General features: G+C 39.3%; 1 protein-coding gene across 2 annotated transcripts in view; it reads right to left on the bottom strand.

Moving 5' to 3' along the window:
- Positions 1-20060, bottom strand: part of GGT5 (gamma-glutamyltransferase 5) — a 126366-nt gene that overhangs the window by 52322 nt on the left and 53984 nt on the right. The window contains exons 4-9 of one of the 2 annotated variants that reach the window (XM_089653221.1): positions 14580-14769; positions 14132-14289; positions 12529-12675; positions 10485-10624; positions 8823-9010; positions 7176-7217 (exon numbers count right to left, since the gene is read on the bottom strand). In XM_089653221.1, coding sequence (XP_089509347.1) covers positions 7176-7217; positions 8823-9010; positions 10485-10624; positions 12529-12675; positions 14132-14289; positions 14580-14769 — 865 coding nt within the window. The remainder of the gene's footprint in view (positions 1-7175; positions 7218-8822; positions 9011-10484; positions 10625-12528; positions 12676-14131; positions 14290-14579; positions 14770-20060) is intronic. The other variant, XM_089653222.1, reaches the window with a different exon arrangement.

The raw sequence follows: 20060 nt of genomic DNA, 5'->3' as shown, positions 1-20060 counted from the left end.
ATTCAAACAGTATATCCCCTGCAAGCGTGCCAGATATGGAGTCAAGATGTATAAGACCTGTGAGAGGGCAACAGGCTATACATGTACGTTTCGGATTTACGAGGGAAAAGATAGTCATGTGGAGCCCCCTGGATGCCCACACTACATGGGGAGCAGTGGCAAGATAGTTTGGGACTTCCTTTTTCCATATGGGGTACCACTTATACTTGGAAAATTTTTATTCAAGTGTGCCACTGTTTAGACATTTGTACAATCTTGGATTTTGTGCATGTGGCACTGTGCGACCTAATCGCCGGAGCTTGCCCCAACGGCTTGTAAATACCAGTCTTAGAAAGGGGGAAAAAGCCTGCTTGAGAAACAAAGAATTGCTCGCAGTGAAGTGGAAGGACAAACGGGATGTTTACCTCCTGTCTTCCATTCACGCAGATACGACCATCCAAATTTCCACAGCAGCTGGTGTTGAGAAGCCCCTCTGTGACCACGATTATAACCTTAACATGGGAGGGGTGTACTACAACGACCAAATGATGAAGCCGTACTTAGTTTCCCGAAAATCCAGACGCTGGTACAAAAAAGTGTCTATTTATTTATTCCAATTGGCTATATATAATGCTTTTGTTCTTTACAAAGCAACTAGACATAGTGAATCCTTCCAAAAATTCCAGGAAGATATCATCAAGGCCATTTTGTATCCAGAAGGTGCTATGCCCCAAACCCCCAACCCAGATGCAGTTAGCCGGCTGCATGGGAGGCATTGTCCCGATGCACTTCCAGGTACCCCAGTCCAAAGGTACCCCCAAAAAAGATGTCATGTCTGTAGCAAACGTGGAATTAGGTGTGACACCCGCTTTTGTTGTCCCTCCTGTCCTGACCAACCTGGCCTCTGCGTCAAGGGCTGCTTCCGCCTCCACCATACACTAGTGGATTATTAGTATAGGGTACAGCACGGCACAGTTCGGGGCACATTTACACAGGGTCTCGAAAGATGTTAGGTAGTGGCTATCGCATTTGGAGAGACCCTACCATCTGTTTTTAAAATGTTTAAAGTTTGAAAAAAAAAAGTTAAAAAAAACCCCCAAATAAATAAAAAGTACAAATCCCCCAAAAAATTTAAAACTTTAAAAACCAAAAATAGTTATAGTTTTTTTTGTTGTTGTCATTTTTGTTATTGTTCTACTTTTACTGTTTTATTGTTACTGTTTTATTGTTAACCATTTCTGTTTGCAGGAATGCTTTCAGCTGCACCACTGACCTGTTTATTCGGACAGCAACAGGAACTTGCTCTCAGAATATACATAAAATCAGTGTGGGCAGCGCTGTCAGATGAGATTTTTCATCTGCAGTTTAAAAAAAAGCATATATGCCGAAGCATGGGGGCCTGGGGAGGCCAGTGGGTGGATGGCCCCTATGCTTTGGCATATATATTTTATATTTGTTAGCAAATTTCATGTGTGCCCACCATTATTAGTGGGTGGATGAAGGGAGGTTTTCTAATGGTGGGCATACCAGCACACACTTTTCCTTGCAGAGATATTTCAATTATAAAGTTGTTTTATTGGGTTACTGTTTTATTGTTAACCATTGTTGCTATCTTTGCAGGAATGTCAAACTGCAGCACCGACTTGTTTATTCTGACAGCAACAGGGTCTTGCTCTTAGAATAGACATAAGTAGGGCTTGTGCAGTGCTGTCGGATGAGATTTTTCATCTGCAGTTAAAAAAGAGCATATATGCCAAAGCATGGGGGCCTGGGGTGGCCAGTGGGTGGATGGCCCCTATGCTTCGGCATATATATTTTATATTTGTTGGCACATTTCATGTGTGCCCACCATTAGAAGTGGGTGGATGCAGGGAGGTATTCTAATGGTGGGCATACCACACACTTTTTCTGGCAGAGATTTCTTCTCTTTTTTTTCATTCAGCCCACAGGCTGCATAAAGAAAAAAAGAACATAGCATATACACCCAACAAGGACCAGCGACGTACTGGTACATCACTGGATTTTGAATGGTTATACCAGGGCGATGCCTGCAGCTGCAGGCATCGTCCTGGTATAGTTGTTTTCAGCCAGCGATGGGCTTTCATGTAAAAGCATTCCTAGTGGCTAATTAGCTGCAGGATTGCTTTTACAATCAGCAGGAGAAAATGCCCCCCCTCCCCCGCTGCCTTCCACAGCCTTCTCGGGCAGTCCCGTGCCATCGGGGAAACCTGAGAATGAAGCCGGTGTTTCTGCCAGCTGACCATAGAGCTGATTGGAGACCAGAATGGTGCCAATCATCTCTATAGTCAAAGAAATCAGAAGCTACGAGCATTTCATCACTTCAGTTGCGCAGGATATAAACAGCGCCATTTGTAAATTGGGAAAGCATCTGATCACACCGATCTTGGTGAGATTAGATAATGTAAGGGCAGAGGAGATATCTTGAGTATGATAGACCCCAGATTTCTCAAAAAAGAATATATGACAATGCCCTTTGAAGTTATATGGGATATTTGAATTCCCTAAGATAACATTAAAGGTGATAAAACAAAAAAAAAAATTAAAGGGACAGTGTAAAAATAATTAAATAAATCAGAAAAAAAAAAAAGTACCCTCACCCACCCGTGCACACGCGCACCTGCGGTCGTGAGCGTTCACCCTGTGCTAGTATGGAAACAGCGATTGCACCATGCATGTGAGGTATCACCACGAATGTCAGATCAAGGGCAGTAATTATAGCTCTAGACCTCCTCTGTAAATCTAAAATGGTAGCTTGTAAAGGCTTTTAAAGCGTTGCCTATAGATATTAAAATCGTATGCAGTTTGTCACCATTGCACAGGGCATGCACAATTTTAAAGCATGTCATGCTTGGTATCTATTTACTCAGCATAGCATCATCTTTTATATCCTACCAAATAATTTGCTAATATATTGTGTTTTTGTGCATTACAATAAAAAATAGTGTAAATTTTGCAAACAAATTGCGTTTAAAAAATCGATGTGTGAGTACTATGTGAGATAAAAAATTGCAGCACCCACCATTTTATTTACTAGGGTGTCTGCTCTAAAAAAAATATAATGTTTGGGGGTTCACTTTAATTTCCTAGCAAAAATACAGATTTTTTTTTTAATGTGCACAAAAAGTGTCAGAAAAGCCTTGGTCTTCAGGTGGTTAGAAGAATGAGTGATGTGTGGCATAAACTTCTAATGCTGGGCATAAAACACCCCCACCCCCCAAAATAACCCATTTTTGGAAAGTAGACACCGCAAACTATTTGCTGAGAGGCATGTTGAATCAATAGAAGAATTTATTTTTTTACCACAAGTTTTTGGAAAATGACAAAAAAAAAAATATACAAAATTGTCATTTAAATAATTTATTGCTCACACATGCCATATGTATATGTGGAATTACTCCCCAAAATACATTCTGCTACTTCTCCCGAGTATGGAGGTACCACATGTGAGAGACATTTTGGCAGTCTAGTCAAGTACAGGATCCCAAAAAACCAATAAGCACCTTCAGGCTTTTAAAGGGCTTTATTTCCTCATTATACTTCCTGACTAACTATCACAGTTTCGGAGGCCCTGGAATGCCAGAATAGCACCAAACCCCCCCAAATGACCAATTTTTGGAAAGTAGACATCCCAAGGAATTTGATAAGTATTTGATGAGTATTTTTGAGATCTTGTTTGTTGCCACATGTTTTTGTAAAATGAAGAAAGAAAACAACATATTTTTTCTTTTTTTTATATTTCAAAACCTTGTGAGAAAAAATGAGATCTGCAAAATACTTACCATGCCTCTTTTTAAATTCCTTGGAGTGTCTACTTTCCAAAAAGGGGTCATTTGGAGGGGGGGGTTGGTGCTATCCTGGCATTTCAGGGCCTCCGAAACTGTGATAGGTAGTGAGGAAGTGAAATGAAGAAGTTACGCACCTTCAGGCTTTCAACGTGGTCATTGGATTTCAGGCTCCTGTATGTGGCTAGGCTCCCAAAAAGTCTCAAACATGTGGTATCCCCATATTCAGTAGAGCAGCAGAATGTATTTTGGTGTGTAATTCCATATATACCCATGGCTTTTGTGAGCAATATATCATTTAAGTGACAAATTTGTGTAAAAAACAAAACAAAACTTTTTGTCATTTTCCAAAACGTTGTGAAAAAAAACAAATCTTTCATGGACTCAATATGCCTCTCAGCAGATAGCTTAGGGTGTCTACTTTCCGAAAAGGGGTCATTTGGGGGTGTTTGCTCTATCCTGGTATTTTAGCACCTTAAGAAATGTGATAGGCAGTCAGAAAGTAAAAGCTGTGTAAATTTCAAATTATCTATACCATAGTTTGTAGACGCTATAACTGGCACACAAAGCAATTAATATACACTTTATTTGGATTTTTTTTTACCAAAAACATGTAGCAGAACACATTTTCGCCTACATTTATGACGAAATTAGAATTTTTTGGATATTTTTTATGACAGGGGGTTTTTTTGTTTATAGCGCAAAAAATAAAAAGCGCATAGGTGATCAAATTCCACCAAAAGAAAGCACTATTTGTGTGAAAAAAGGACATAAATTTAATTTATGTACAGCATTGCATGACCGTGCAATTGTCAGTTAAAATAGTTCAGCGCTGTTCCTCTATCCTGGTATTTTAGCACCTTAAGAAATGTGATGAGCAGTCAGAAAGTAAAATTCTGTGTAAATTTCAAATTATCTATACCATAGTTTGTAGACACTATAACTTTCACACAAAGCAATCAATATACACTTATTGGGATTTTTTTTTACCAAAAACATGTAGCAGAATACATTTTGGCTTAAATTTATGAGTAACTTTTAGTTTACGATATATTTTTTATAGCCGAAAGTAGAAAATATTGTTTTTTTCAAAATTTTCAGTCTTTTGTTTTGTTTATAGTTCAAAAAATAAAAAGCGCACAGGTGATTAAATACCACTGAAAGAAAGCTCTATTTGTGTGAAAAAGAGGATGTACATTTCGTTTGGGTACAGCATTGCATGACCGCGCAATTATCTGTTGAAGTAGTACAGCGCCAAACAGCAAAAAAAGGCCTGGTCAGGGTAAGTGGTTAATAGCAAAAAGTCCAAAATAGTTTTTTTCTCAAAATTGTCCTTTTTTTTGCTTATAGCGCAAAAAATAAAACACACACAGGCGATCAAATACCACCAAAGAAAGCTCAATTCATGGGAAAAAAAGGACGTAAATGTCATCTAGGTGCGGCATTGCATGACTGCGCAATTATAAGTTAAAGTAACGCAGCGCCATAACTCAAAAAATGGCCTGGTCAGTAAGGGGGGTAAATCCTCTGGAGGACAAGTGGTTAAAATTAGTTGCTATACATAAATACTCTCCTAATTGGCATGGAAGTAACCCAAAGAGGGTTATTTCACAACACGAAACCCAGTGGATTTACCATCTCAGAACTTATTACCCACTGGGTCATAATGAGGAATGGGATATTAACTGTTTCATTAACAATTCTTAATTCTTTCCTTTTTCTTCTCTATTGCGGTTATTTTATTGACTGTTTTATTGGTATTTTTAAAGATTTTACTGGTTTTATTTCCAGAATTAGTCTGTGAAAATGCAGTCTCAGTTTGGAGATCCTGCGGCATATGGTAATATGAGGATGTTTAATTTGATTTTGACCACAAGATGTTGCCCTCTTTTCGGGCTCTCATTGATATCTATGAATATCTATGTATTTTTTTTGTTTTTATTAAATTTTTTTTTTTTTTTGTTCTTAATCCTCATAATCACTTTTTTAGATGACCTTTTTATGTTTTGGGTTGTTTTTTTGCAGATATAATTTTTTGTAGATATTTTTTGGTCGGTTAGCCTGTAGTTTCCTCTTCCTGGACTGTATTTAAGAGAGCAGTGGATGTCCCGTGTTATGCCTCTATCCACTGAAGACTCCGTTTACAGTGAAACGCATTAGAGCAGGGCCGAACACATGATGCTATTATGCACGCTGGCGGAATCTGGTGATGCTCATCGTTTGTTATATGCTTGTGATTGTCTTTTTATTGTAAATACATTACCATATTAAAAGCCTTTGGTTTTAACACACTGCACTATGGTGGTCCTTTCTTGTTTTACACACTTCTACAGAATCGTATCTAGATGGAGTGGTGTGTTTTCAATATTTTGTGCTGTGGGACAGCAAGGCGCTTCATGATCTCTGTGTGGGATCAGTGTCTCTGGTAAGGAGTTCACCTTACATGTGGGTGGTGTGATTTCCTGGCACCCTCTATTCCTGCAGCACTGAATGCTCTCCATCTTACTCTTTGAAGCATGTCTCCTTTTCTTTTGGGATTTTCCATCTTGATTTTGGATTGTTCACCAGGATAATTATTCATCTGTATGGATATTTTGCACATTTTGGTTGCTTTATTCATCTTCAACTTTGTTTCCAATATTTATGCTTGTTCATTAAACTTTTGTCCATATGTACATTTGTCCATCTGTATGCATATACACTTTTATAATGTTTTTTCTATTTTGAGAGTGGAGTACTGGGTTATATCACATATACCTTTTAAGTTTGTTTTGACATATTTAGGCATTTTGCTTATTTTTGTCCACACACACACACATTTGTCCATCTGTATGGATATATACTCTTCTAGGTTTATTATTTTATTTATTTATTTAAAGTTGATTATGGTGTTTTGGCACAACCTTATTTGTGATGTTATCTTTATATTTATTTATGTTATTGCATATATTGAGCTTGCATGATCTATTTTCTCTATAATAATATGGTTTGATATTGTATGCACAATTACACTTTGGAATTTTTAAGAGACAGCGTACCCCTTTTTTTTTTACTCTGCATATAATCTAGCTGGTAGTTCCTGGTGGCCACCATACATATATACATACTGTATATAAACATATACACATAAAAGGCCTGCACAGTATATAAGAATATATGAAGATTGGTATAACAACTGGTGATCTAGTGGTAATCAGGTCTTAATATATTTCTTGTCTGTCTATGTCAATGTGTAATAAAGGTATTGTAGTTGTTTTTATCAATTGAGTGTCATCAATAAGTATACTTCATGCATCTTTTGAGATATTTATATATTATTTTTTTTAAATCAGGGCTAAGGTAGAGCCCATATTTATATGTATAAAAGCACTATGAGGAGACAGGACCTTATACCTGTCAGCAGTTGAGGCCTGAGAGCCGGGTGTATGACTCTTTCTGTAGGGAGAAAAACATGGTGTAATTAAATGTTATGTCTGCTATTATTCTTGAAAGGACAGGCTATTGATCCTCTCTGATAGTCTAGTTTACCCTTATAAGAGCTGACCCTCTATTTCTTTTTATGTAAGTGAGGGCACACTACAAAGAAAGAGTTAGTGTTAAAAAAAAGAGGCGTTGTTGATAACAACCTAAATTGGGTGTGATGAGCATATTATAATACCAAACCAGCTGAAAAATCTGCAAAACGTATGGGTAGAGGAACTAAAGTTCTAATCAACAATTTGTTAGCAGATACAATTCTCTGATAAACAATACTTTATAAATATCTACTGCCAAAAAACTGCTTTTTCTATCAATTTTTTTTATTGGGGTACACAACATACGCAGTGCAGTGTACACTCCTGACCCTTTCCTGGCAACTGTAAGATGCCAAGAACAGAGCTTGATGGACAATGGATGCATATAGGAAAGATGATTGTGGTCATGGACAGAGTGATGAGGAGAATGAATACCAAGGATTCAACACAAGGGTATGAAGGTGTAGAATGTTTCTGTAAATCACTTACCTCAACACTGCAAAGAACTAAGCATATTGCGGCAATAATTGTTCATGGGTTAAAAGGAAAAGTTTAACTTGTTTGACTCTAAATCATAACAGACATGGTAAAACTTTAAAATTTCATCCCTGTTTTACCATACCCATTACAAAAGACCATTGATATATTGCAAGAGATAGTTAGAAGTAAGTGAAGTTTTTATGAGAGACCAGTAGAAGCTGTCAGCATGATGCAAGAAACTAAGAGCACTGACATACTGCAAAAAGTGACTAGTGATAGAGGACTACTCGGCAACTCTTATGTTGCAAGAATCATCTAAAATCACAGATATGCTGGAAGAGATAAAACATAGCAACTGATATGCTGGAAAAAAGCACTAGAGACCATTGACAGGCTCTCAAAGATAACTAGGGGTCACTGACATGCTCAAAAAATGACTAAAGACCACTGACACGCTCCCAAAGATGACTAGAGACCACTGGCATGCTCCCAAAGATGACTAGAGACCACTGGCATGCTCCCAAAGATGACTAGAGAGAACTGACATTATCCCAAAGATGACTACAATGCATTGACTTTCTCTCAAAGATGACTAGAGATTACTGACATTTTCTCAAAGTTGACATGACATCAGTGACTTTCTCCTAAAGATGTCCAGAGAACACCGATGTGCTGCCAAAGATTACTGGAGGCCACAAACATGCTCTCATATATGACTGGAGACTATTGATTTGCTCCCAAAGATGACCAGAGACCACTGATATGTTCTGAAAGATTATTAGAGACTAATTTGGAGAAGGTGAAAAGGCCTATAAACGATAATATACAGTATGTAGTACGGTAGGAGGCAGCAGACAGAAAATAGAAGTTGCATTTGTCTCCCAGACAACCCAAATTGAACTTTAATTGTTTGGGCTTTTGAATTTATAGGTGTTTGTCAACCCTGATTGAAAATGATATAAAAGTTATTCAAATACATAAAATCAGAAATAGTTGTCTTCTCTACTCAAAAATATATATGCAAATTTAAAAGGAAAATTCTTACACATGATTGATGGAGCTTGTGACAGAAACCGAACTCCCATCTTTGGTAATGACAGAGATGTGAGTGGTGCCTAATGTTTCAGGATAAACAGAAGACACATTATAGAAGCTGAGTGTGTGATCACCAGAGTCATCAATCTTCTCTCTTATCTTCTGTGCGAAGATTGGTGACAGCAGAGTGTCTAAAAGCTGTAGGAGTGAAGGTAGGAAAAGAAACTGAATGAACAGAGGAATTCTTTACCAATCAGCACACATCCTTTTTAATTTTAAATCTGGGTTCAGTAAGAATTGTTTTACATGTCAAAGGATTTTATTTGCCTGTCCCTGCCTGAGATTTACACAGCTCTGTCACACAGTTAAGTTCTGTGTTGTGTAGATAGGACCTGATCTTTCCCTGCTACAGATTCACTATTTTTTACATAGTTATTTTACTGTTCCTTTTGTTTACATTCACTTGTAAGCTGAATGGGCCAGGTAAGGATGAGTAATGGTAGTCAGGATGCCAGTGGCTGTCAGTTCCCCAGTAATCAGTAGCCTGAGCAGGAGGTGTTACATTTTGCAGTGCTAGTAATACCGCTGATAAATAACAAAATATTTCACTTCCCACTGCAGCCAGAGGATTGATCTGCGATAAAATAAGAAGTCTAATAAACACAAATGTATGTGTTAAAGCTGCATCCAGGCATGGAAAGTGTTTTCAGTTACATTGATTCAGTTTGAACCAATGTAAGTATGCATATTTCATACCTTGTTGATCCCTGTATGATCAATGAATGCAAAGCGTTCTGAGATTGGATGAAGTGGAGATTGTGACACTGCTCCACATTTCCACCTTGTCCAAGAGAATGTTTTGCATTGATTGTGCAAATGCAAAGCATTCTCTGAATGGTGCCCCTACCAAGCTACATGGATTCTCCGGTGCCACGGGGATCAGCCAGGTATGAAATATGCTAACCTATATTAGTCCAAGATGAACTAATATGGACCAATGTAACTACGCAAAAATATTTGGTGAAAAAGTATACCTTATGGCGCTGCTCCAAGCTATGGATGGAAGGAAAAGAATCACCCACCGGCAAATGAGAAGAGGGGAGCATGAGACTGAGCGATTCCAGTGTCAGCCAATACAAGTGAATGGATGGATGCTGCTCCACCGACCCCAGAAGTCCAATGTTAAGGAATGGCCTCAGCCGCCATACTGCCATGCCCTTTGATGCATTTCGCTCCGTCCACTGGGGCTTGGTCACACTTGTGACCAAGCCCAGTGGATGGTGTGAAACGCATCAAAGGCATGGCGAGTACGGCGACTGAGGCCATTCCTTAACGTTGGACTCCAGGGGTTGGTGGAGCAGCGTCCATCCCTTCACTTTCCAAAAATATTCATAGCTGGAATGCAGCTTTGAATACTGCAAAAAAGGCAACAGCATAACTTCAAGCAGTATTTATCTCTGTGAACTGACCACACTGTGATATCTAAATGTGCAGATTTTAGTCTGTCTAGCATTAAATATACTGTAATCTTGCTTAGGACTGATACAAAGCATTGCTTTTCAGATGGGTGAAGCCAGTCAGCAAAATTAACATCTGGTAACTCTATCCTCTGCTGTGCATTTATATACCAATCAGATTCACCACTGTCCATCATATACATTTATATTCATACCTCTTTTGTGTTACCAGCTGCCAGACTCTCTGCCAGTTTTCTCTTTTGTCCATTAGCAAATTTAAAGGCTTCAGCAATGTAATGGTAGGTCTGTATCTGTTCTGTCTCACTCTGCACAGAGCTTGCAGAAAAGTGATAACCTGAAAACAGATGTCCTCTGTCAGTTGCTCCAACTTGAGTTCAAATTAAATTAAAGGGGTTCTGAATCAACAGTTAAACATTCTTTGCCTACTGCAGAGGATCAACATAGTAGATGGCTTATTCATTTGTTTTAAATATATAATTGTCTTTGTTTCTCTGTTTACTGTTTTACATGTTTTCACAATTATGTGCCTAGCAGTGTCCAGCTTACTCTACTTCGTTACAAGGCCAACTACTCTCTTCTGAGTTTTAGTGTGCTGTATTAGTATGTTATGGGGACATATTGTTAACACTGTTGAGTCATTGACTGTTTGTCACAGATGCAGGGGACCAGTATTCCCTTGTTCACTCTGCACTTCTGTGCCACAATTCATGACCCGGCAGTAATGTCTGACTGCTAGTGCAGAGGTAATGCAGGAAGTGAATAGGGAACACTAGTATGTATTAAAGTGTTAATAAACCCACAACAGTAAAAATCAGTCTGTATATCCAGTAAAGCATGCTTGTTATACTCACTGTGGAACCTAAGGGGTTAATCCTCTGCATTGTGTAAGAAGGCAGTTTGATTCTTTCTTCTATGCCCCTCCTCTTGTTCAAATGTCCACACTGATAAGACAGACTGAACCCGTAGCCCTTCCACACATGCTCAGTTTAGTATGTATTGCTAGAGAAGTTTGTTTTTTTTTCTTGGGAGAGTGCATGTAATCAGCACAGGGCCAATCAGCACTGTCCAGACCGAGGTCAGGGGTTTTGCATCCTCCTAGAGCAGAAAGAAAACTCCTCCTACAAGCTTTAACCAGTACTCAGCTGAAGTCACAAGACTGCTCTAACTGTTGATGAGAAAAAGGTATTTAGCAGTTTATATTTACTAAAATAACTGCACTTTCATGTTCTGTGTAATGTGGGAGACCAGATATAGTGAATGCAGGGTCTTGGGTTTAGTAACACTTTAAGCTGACATTAGACTTGAATGAATTACAAGAATCTGTGCGCCCTATGTGTCCCTAATAGATTCCCATTTTACTTCAGAGTTCCCCTTTACACCATGGTCCCCACCTGGGTGCTCCCTTACATCAGTTGTCCTCGTCTCTTTGTGCCCCCCTAAATCATCTGTCTCCATCACAGACTTGGAGGGGCACAACCAAATCTGGGGGAGGGGGCAGACCAACCTAGCACCCCCCTAGATCTGGGCCTGACCATTGCTGCACATGGGCTACAAAAGCAACTCAGATCTGATATTAAAACCCTGTGTGTGAAATTGCTATAATATAAATGCGTGAAACATATTCCCATCACACTGTAGAGAAATGGTTCATATGCTTGGAGAGCATTTGCACAGATCCAGCTGGCTCATTGGGTAGTCAGTAACAAACTAGGGAAAACCTTGTAACAGAGATACTCATTGTGGGTAAGTTCAATAAGAAGTGCAAAGGGTAACAAGGATGTGCAAAACGCAGTAAATCATGACAACAGTCAGAGTTAGGTGAACTGTACCTAGATCAGTTAAACAGGTTTAAATATAATATATGTGGGCTACTGCAGTTTGCTTACCTCTTTGCACATTTTATTGAATAAAAACAGTAAATCAAGTTATTGAATAGAAAATCCATATGGCAGGATTTTCTGTAGCATAGTTCAGAACAGAGGGAAAAGTATGGAAACTGAGTCCCCACGTCACAAGTTTAGCAATTAAAAATATCTACAGTATTCAAATTCATTTGAGAGCAAAGAATAGATCCTCACCTCATTAGTCAGCATTATACTAAAACTGTTATCAACTCAAACCTAAGCATCCATTGAAATTATACATTTACACTTTCATGAGATTTTTTCCATAGTACATAAAAGCAAAACACAACTTGTTGCAGTTTATTAACTGCCTAGATGAATAACATGTTCTTACCTTCTAGTATATTGAGTAGGAAACTAACTAAAGCTCCTCCTGCTGGGGGTGGAGGAGAATACAAAGTGTAGGCTCCAAGAGAATAGTTCAAAGGTCTTACAATTTGCACCTTGTAATTTTGTAAGTCTTCTGCAGTCAAAAAGCTTCCTAATACAAATACATTATACTATGAATTAGTGTGGTGCAAAAGAATATGGAGGAAAAACATAGGTAAAGCAAATCATACTAAAAGGAAATGACAGCAGAACAGATATTAAAAATGGCTGAAATGTTAACTCTTTATATTATTTGTTGATCTGTTTCCAGCATGTAGAGTAATAACTGTTACAGGGGCTTTCTGAGTTCATTAGCGATATGGCAAACTCCTTCATCCAAAAACAATTCAGTATTGTCCGTGATACTTTTTTTATTTGCATTAACATACAATTTTGAGGACAAGCTTTCGGGAAGTGTCCCCTTCTTCAAGGTCCAAGCAGTACTGCTTGGACCTTGAAGGGGACACACCCCGAAAGCTTGTCCTCAAAATTGTATGTTAGTGCAAATAAAAAAGTATCACGGACAATACTGAATTGTTTCTGTTGCAAGTGCACTAATACGGCTACAATCACCTCCTTCATCAAAAAAAACTCCATGTTTAGAGATACCCCTCTTTTTTGCTTGGCTGAAGACAGTAGATTATGGGTAGAAGTCTCAAAAAGCTTATTGGCTGGGATTAGTGCAGAGATCTGACTGGTTCCCATGAATCCCTGATAAAGGGGTTCTTCACTTTGTCAGTCAAAGCAGAAAAGCCCTTTTAAGCATATGTATAAAAGTGTTCACACACCTTTCACTTTAGTTGTTTAGTAATCTGATATTTCAGGTATAGCTTCAAAAAATGTATTATGAGCAAACTTTTGATCACTTTTTTAATGTCTTTAAGGTCAAAGACAAAGAAGTAATTGGGAAATTTTTCTGTTTTTTTTCAATTCAATTTTCTGATTTGATCTTTTTATGGGATGCAGGAGAAAGCAATTGAAAGAAAAATTATTTCAAAAAATCATAATTAACATAGAAAAATGACGGCAGAAAAAAAGACCAAGTGGTCCATTAAGTCTGTCCGGTTTCTTTTTTTGTGTGTTTTTTGTATTTTATTTATTTTGTTTGTTTGTTTTTTTCCCGTTAACTTTTTTGTCTGAGTATAGATCTATGTTTGTCCCAAGCATGTGTGTAGCCATTTACTGTTGACTGGCTCACTATCTCTGCTGGAAGTTTATTCCAAGCAGCAACTACCCTTTCAGTAAAATAATTTTGATTGTATTTATGGTCATACTTTAGAGAAAGCAGGAAAAAACAATAAACACTTCCAAATATGATTGGACATTCTGTTTGAACCTAAACAGAGATAGATACAAATTAATTTGTGTTTAGCCAGCTTAACATACCTTAAGGAGAGATCTCCGTTTTACAGATAGTGAATCCTACCAACTCACTACATTGGCATGATTGAAGTATGAATCTCTTTGAAATACAACTAAGTTCACAGATTGGTGTATTCTAACTAAATGAAGGAAAAATCAGAATATATAGTATTAGGTAAAAGACACACATAAAGAGGAGAACAAACCCTCATTATGGAGGTCCTCTAGCATCTTCCTTGAGATGGATCCATTGTAGAAGCTATCAGCTCCTTCATCTGCCAACGCTCGAAGGGTATACCCTAGCTGGGTGAAGTTTATGGCCTGTCCTTCTGTTAGAACCTCTTTATTCTCACACAACAGCTGACTGTAAAAAATAGATGGATGCAGAGTCTTAATCATCAAAGTTGACTGTTATTCTAAGTCTATGTAACAAAAGAAATACCAGTATTAATAGACTTTCCAAACTTATACACACCAAATCAAGAGCTGACTACTTCTTATGCTTATAGTCAGCACTATGTTCTTTGGGAAACACTTTTTCTTTAATCAACTGATACTGAAAAATCAATCTACAGTATCTATCCATTTATCTATCAATCAATCTATTTCAGTATACCAAACACTGCATATGATCTCCTCATCCATTGTGCTTACCAAATAGAGTGTTTTTTTATTAACTTTTCAAAGAAAGACAGATATTTGCTCATAAGGCTTGAAACCCGAATTCCATTCGTCACTAGCTTAATTGTTGGTTCGAAGAGTGATTTCCATGGTAGTCGCCCATATCGCTGGTGTGCTGCCTCATATCCTCTTAGCTCTCCAGGTACCCCAATCCATTGCACTCCTGTATAGGACAACCTGAGGTTAGGGGATACCATGCCAGTTATTATTGTAACCGTTTAATTACCTATCAGCCCACCCAAAGTTAACCTAACCTATTAATTTCCTAAAAAAAGTTTGATCAATCAATCTTTCTGTCAACTTATTTGCACCAAGACTTTTGGTTCTCCTTAAAATATCTCTGTAATTCTTTAGTGTCTCTTCAACATGAAGTTTTGCCTTTACATCTTTATTTACTTTAGTCATAAATGTGAAACTTTGGTGATTTGAAAGCTTTTCTCCAAAGATTTGACTATCAACACATGTCTGACATCTCGTGTACGTTAACTGAAGAACTGAATTTTCTATATGGAGTTGGATGAAAAACACAGCTCTTGGACAGCCTTTTTGTGATTGCATTCAAGTCTTTTTAAGTACTCTATTTATCTATATTCAGAATCTCTCCTATTCTGTAATGATACTCAACAGCTTCACCTTCAGTTCAGGTCAAGCATGTTACGCAATGAACCCAACTCGTTGACGGTTTGCAGACACATCAGCATAATGCAGTTTCCATAGAAACCCACTACAAATAATACACTTCCTGGCCTCTGAACTTAGGTGAGGTGCCATAGATTGGCCAGTAATGAGGGCTTTGTTTTGTGCCAGCTCCTCACTATAAAAAGGCACTGTTCTCAGCAGCTGTATTAACAATCTGTTTACCAGGCATAGGCTAAGCATAGGGGCTCGGTGCTGCTGGTAAAGTGCACAGGGACAGATCTGAGTAGGGCATATAGACACTAATGTAAGATGTAAGCCCTTACTGAATGTCCTTCAAGTACAAAAATGCAATGTATCTTGGGGGAACTTGGGGATGGGGGAAAAAAGGGAATTTTACATGTTAATGTTCCTGATGTGTGTCCTGCAGCCACTTTACAGGCTCTAAACATGCACTATCTACAATCATAACAGGTTGAATGTGTGTTTATAAAGGGCATATTTTACATTTTTTGCTGGCTGCAAATGGTTTCTTTTTTGTTCCTAGCTGCTTTTTTTCTAAAAGGGCCTTTTTTGTAAAAACAGTGTATTATTTAAGAGGAATATGCATCAGCACTGAAGCTTATTTTTTTCTTTTGGGAAAGCATATGACAGCGTAATTTGCAAGCAGGAGATTGTCACCCCACAACACAAGAGTTGATTTACTTAAAGGATAAGTTCAGTTTTGAGCAAAAATAATAAATGCGCATTTGTCTGCAAGTAAAAAAATTAGCATTTATTATTTTGGTTGCAGGAGCCTGGAAAGCATTGCACCAGTGATCAGCAGATCTCTGGTGATATTTACAGACCTGTCAGTATATTTGCTAGCCTATACGGGATGTACAGGTAAGCAGATATACTTACAGGAAGATTCAATGAACTATCACGGCGCTCCATGGTAGTTCATTGAGAACTACAAGCCGACAGCTGCTAAGGATGTTGGGACTTGTAGTTCATTCTGTTTTTAAATAGTGACAACTTGTATGGGGAACTTCTTCCTGTACTTCTGTCACAGGGAGGGGGGCAGCCAGCAGCAGTGGGAACATGTTACATGTTCCCAAAGGTGACCTTATCCTTTAAACTGGCAATGCAAAATCTCATGTAGTTCTGCATACAAACCAATCAGCTTCCAGGTTGTCAAAGCTTCATTGAACAAGCTGAAGTTAAAAGCTGACTGGCTACCATGCACAGCCGCACCAGATTTTGCACCTGCCATTTTTAGTAGATTAACCCTAAAGTATCTAACAAAGGCCTTTAAATTTGTTTTTACAATTTAAGGACTTACCCAAGTTACCCTATCCCCTGTGCAGCTCATCAGGTCCAGCCATATTCTCAGGTCTCCTCTGCTGCTTCCTGTCATGCCTCCTGGTGTGCCTCTGCTGGTCCTTGCGGCATTCCTTCTCCCAGGCAACACAACTGCTTCCTTGATGCCTCATTCCCCATTGGCTGTGGTGTGTGGTTTTCCAGGCAAAGTGGCTCCTTTTACCTGGCTACACCACCACAGCCTGCTCTTCCTTTCTAACTCCCTATTGGTCCCCTGTCAAACTGTGCAAGATTTAAACATCAGATGCTATGCACTTGGTGCTTGTGATGTTTTTCTACATGCCTCACTAGCAGCCATTGCCTGTATCTGATCTGTCTGTGTACTTACTCTTGCTTGTACTTTGACCATGTTTCTGTCTGCTGCCTGGACTGAACCCTGCCTGCGTTTGTCTATCTCCTCTGCCTGTTGTCTGGACTAACCCTTTGCACATTTACTGACCTCCTCTCTGCCTGCTGTCTGCACTGAGCTTCTGCCTGTTTACTGACCATGTCTCTGTCATTCTGCCTTGTCCAACTACTTGACAAGTCCCTCTGATTACTCCCCAGCAGGGGCGGACTGACCATTTGGGAATTCGGGCACTGCCCAGGGGCCTGGGGTCAGTAGGGGGCCCCATGAGATGCCCCTGGTACCTTTCAAAGGCTTTTTTGGGTGTGGTTTGAGTGTGGGCGAGGACACAGGGGCCCCATGATCCCCTACTGCCCGGGGGCCCCATGAGTTGTCAGTCTGCCCCTGCTCCCCAGCTAAGACAACTGTTGCTGCCATCCTCTATTTTCCTGAACCACAGACACTCTTCTTCTGCATTTACATTTCAGTATCGTGTGCTATCTGGCCAACAAAATATAGCATCATGTAATATGTCCTGGGAGCAACGAAATACCAGTTGGTCTGCTTTCTCTAAGAGAGCAGGGGATGCACCAGTTAGGCCTATGATCCCTAATTAAAACTGTCCTGTTACTGGACAATTTTACACTGCTGTATCCCCTGCAGTTACTTAATTCTTTTTTTAAATTCTTTATGCCATTGCTAATAGGTAATTGAAAACAGTCAGTTTGAGACAGAAAGTCAGACAGAACAAGGCAGAAAATAAAGTGTTTGCAAAACAGTAGGTAGCTTGGGCCTTAAGCTGGCCATACATTGTACAATTTTCTTATTCAATTCACTTTAGATTTTCCTTCAACTAAGTAGTGCAAGGGCCTGCCAAATTGCATACAAATTGAAAGTGTTTTCAGGTTTTGGTAAATCTAAAGGAAAATAGTATAATGTAAGGATACACCGATACCTGTATATGTGCCAATACCCAGTATTTTCACGCGTACTCGTGAAAATGCTCCCATTACCTGAAACGGATACTTTGCAGTGCAATTTGCATTAATACAAAATGTATACACGCAACTAGCACCGGAACAAATAGCATGCAATTTAAACAGGAATGCGGTGTGATTCCTGTCCAAATCGCATACTGTTTCCCCACTGTTCCTGTGTGAACCCAGGCTTGTCATAGCACATGGGTCAGAAAGGAGCAGTGCAGGAAACCTCCCTGCACCGATCCAATGCTGTCACAGACAGAAAAGCTGGGGATTTCCGAGGGATGACAGTACAGGCGTGATGGCTTTTGATTGGTCAGCATCATCACCGAAGCCATCTAGCCCATACTGTCATCCCTGCAAGGAGAGGAGAGAAAGCCATGGGGATTTCAAATACCCAGACCCCTGAAGCGGTTCTCTCTCCTCTTCTTGCAGGAATGACAGTATGGGTCAGGACAGCTTCTGATTGGTCAGCACTGTCATGGTACTGTTAAAAGCCATCTAGCCCATACTGTTATTCCTGCACTGAGAGAAGAGAAAGCTGCAGGGATTTAAAATCCCCTGCTTTTCATTCTGTGACAGCATGGGATCAGTGCAGGGAGGTTTGGCAAGCCTGGGTTCACACAGGAGTAGTAGGGAAACCATATGCGATTTGGACAGGAATCACACCACATTCCTGTTCAAATTGCACGCTATTCTTTGCAGTGCAATTTAAGTCCATATATTTTGTATTGACGCAAAGGGCACCGCAAGGTATCAGTACACGTACTCGCGATCAAAAAAGGGTATCAGCACATCCCTAGTATAATGTATGGCCAGTCTTACACTGTAAGCTGCATAAAAAGATATATATTTTTTGTTCATTTTCCCATGACAAAAAAAAGGTAATTCTGCCACAAGCAGATTGTTTAAGCAAATACAGCTGGTGAATTCTTATCAATTGCTTTATCATTGTCAGGAAAGGGAGTAATGTCTGCTCTGGCATTCAAAAAAGTATTCATGAGTTTTTATCTGTTTGGCCTCCATGCGATCACCACAACAAAATAAGCTAGATAGAATACCTTTTAGCTTTGACATCCAAATCAATTCTTGTTGGATCTAGAGTTCCTTTTAGTTTGAGTGGAATGTCTTTTTTACCGATGTAAAGCCATGGCAAGATCAGCAATATCAAAGCTCATGTTTCTGCCCTTTCTATTTTATTTGCTGCTTTTAATATTACCTAAGCAGATCTATTATTTGTGTGTCAATTAGCATGTGGTCTCTCCTTCCTTTTTACAGCATGCTTTGTTTCAGGACTGTGAGGTGTAGGTGTCACAGAACCACACTTGGTGGTTTATATAGTACCTACAGGATAAGTCTCCACCCAGCCTGTCAATCAACTTCACTATTTAGCTGTCTTAAGACCAGGGGCAGACTGACAACTCATAGGGACCCTGGGCAATAGGGGATCATGGGGCCCCTGTGTCCTTGCCCAAACTCAAAAAAGCCAATGAAAAAGGTACCAGGGGCATCTCATGGGGCCCCCTACTGACCCCGGGCCCTCGGGCAGTGCCCGAGTTTCCAAATGGTCAGTCCGCCCTTGCTTCAGATCAATGCCTTTCCCTGAGCATTAGATTAATTTCCTAGCCCCAGTCCATATTATTTCCTGCATTTTCGTTTATCCGTTTAATTACTTCAGCTTGTATTTAACTACATTTGTTGGCTGACCACCCTGACCTTAAGGCCCGTTTCACGCGGGCGGTTAGATTTCAACTTTTAGCTGCGGTTAGAGGAACATATTTACCTCAGCTAAATGTAAACAATGTATCCCTATGGCTCCATTCACGCACTGCGTTTAGCAACGTTTTCATAACAAATGGTGATATGCATTTAGGAAAAATGAAGTTGACAGTATCCAGGAGCGATGTACCGCAGCTATCTGTACATAAATGCAGTACATAGAAAAAATAAGTAAACAGTTGCTATGGAAAAGGCAAGAATTTATTACCGCAGCTGCATGTAAATGCAAGTGATCGCAGATAAATGCAATGTACAAACGTGAGTGATCTCTGTGCCAGGAGTGTTGGAAATTCAAAATAAAACAACGTGCATTTACAAGCGGCAGAAAAACCACCCATGTAAAAGAGGCCTTAGCCTTTCCTTGTTTCGGAT

Source organism: Staurois parvus, unplaced genomic scaffold (assembly GCF_062004578.1).
Source record: "Staurois parvus isolate SC_StPar_1 unplaced genomic scaffold, SC_StPar_1.0 ptg000704l, whole genome shotgun sequence".
Lineage (NCBI taxonomy): Eukaryota > Metazoa > Chordata > Amphibia > Anura > Ranidae > Staurois > Staurois parvus.
Note: the sequence above shows the minus strand (reverse complement) of the source record. Positions and strands in the feature narration are given on the sequence as shown.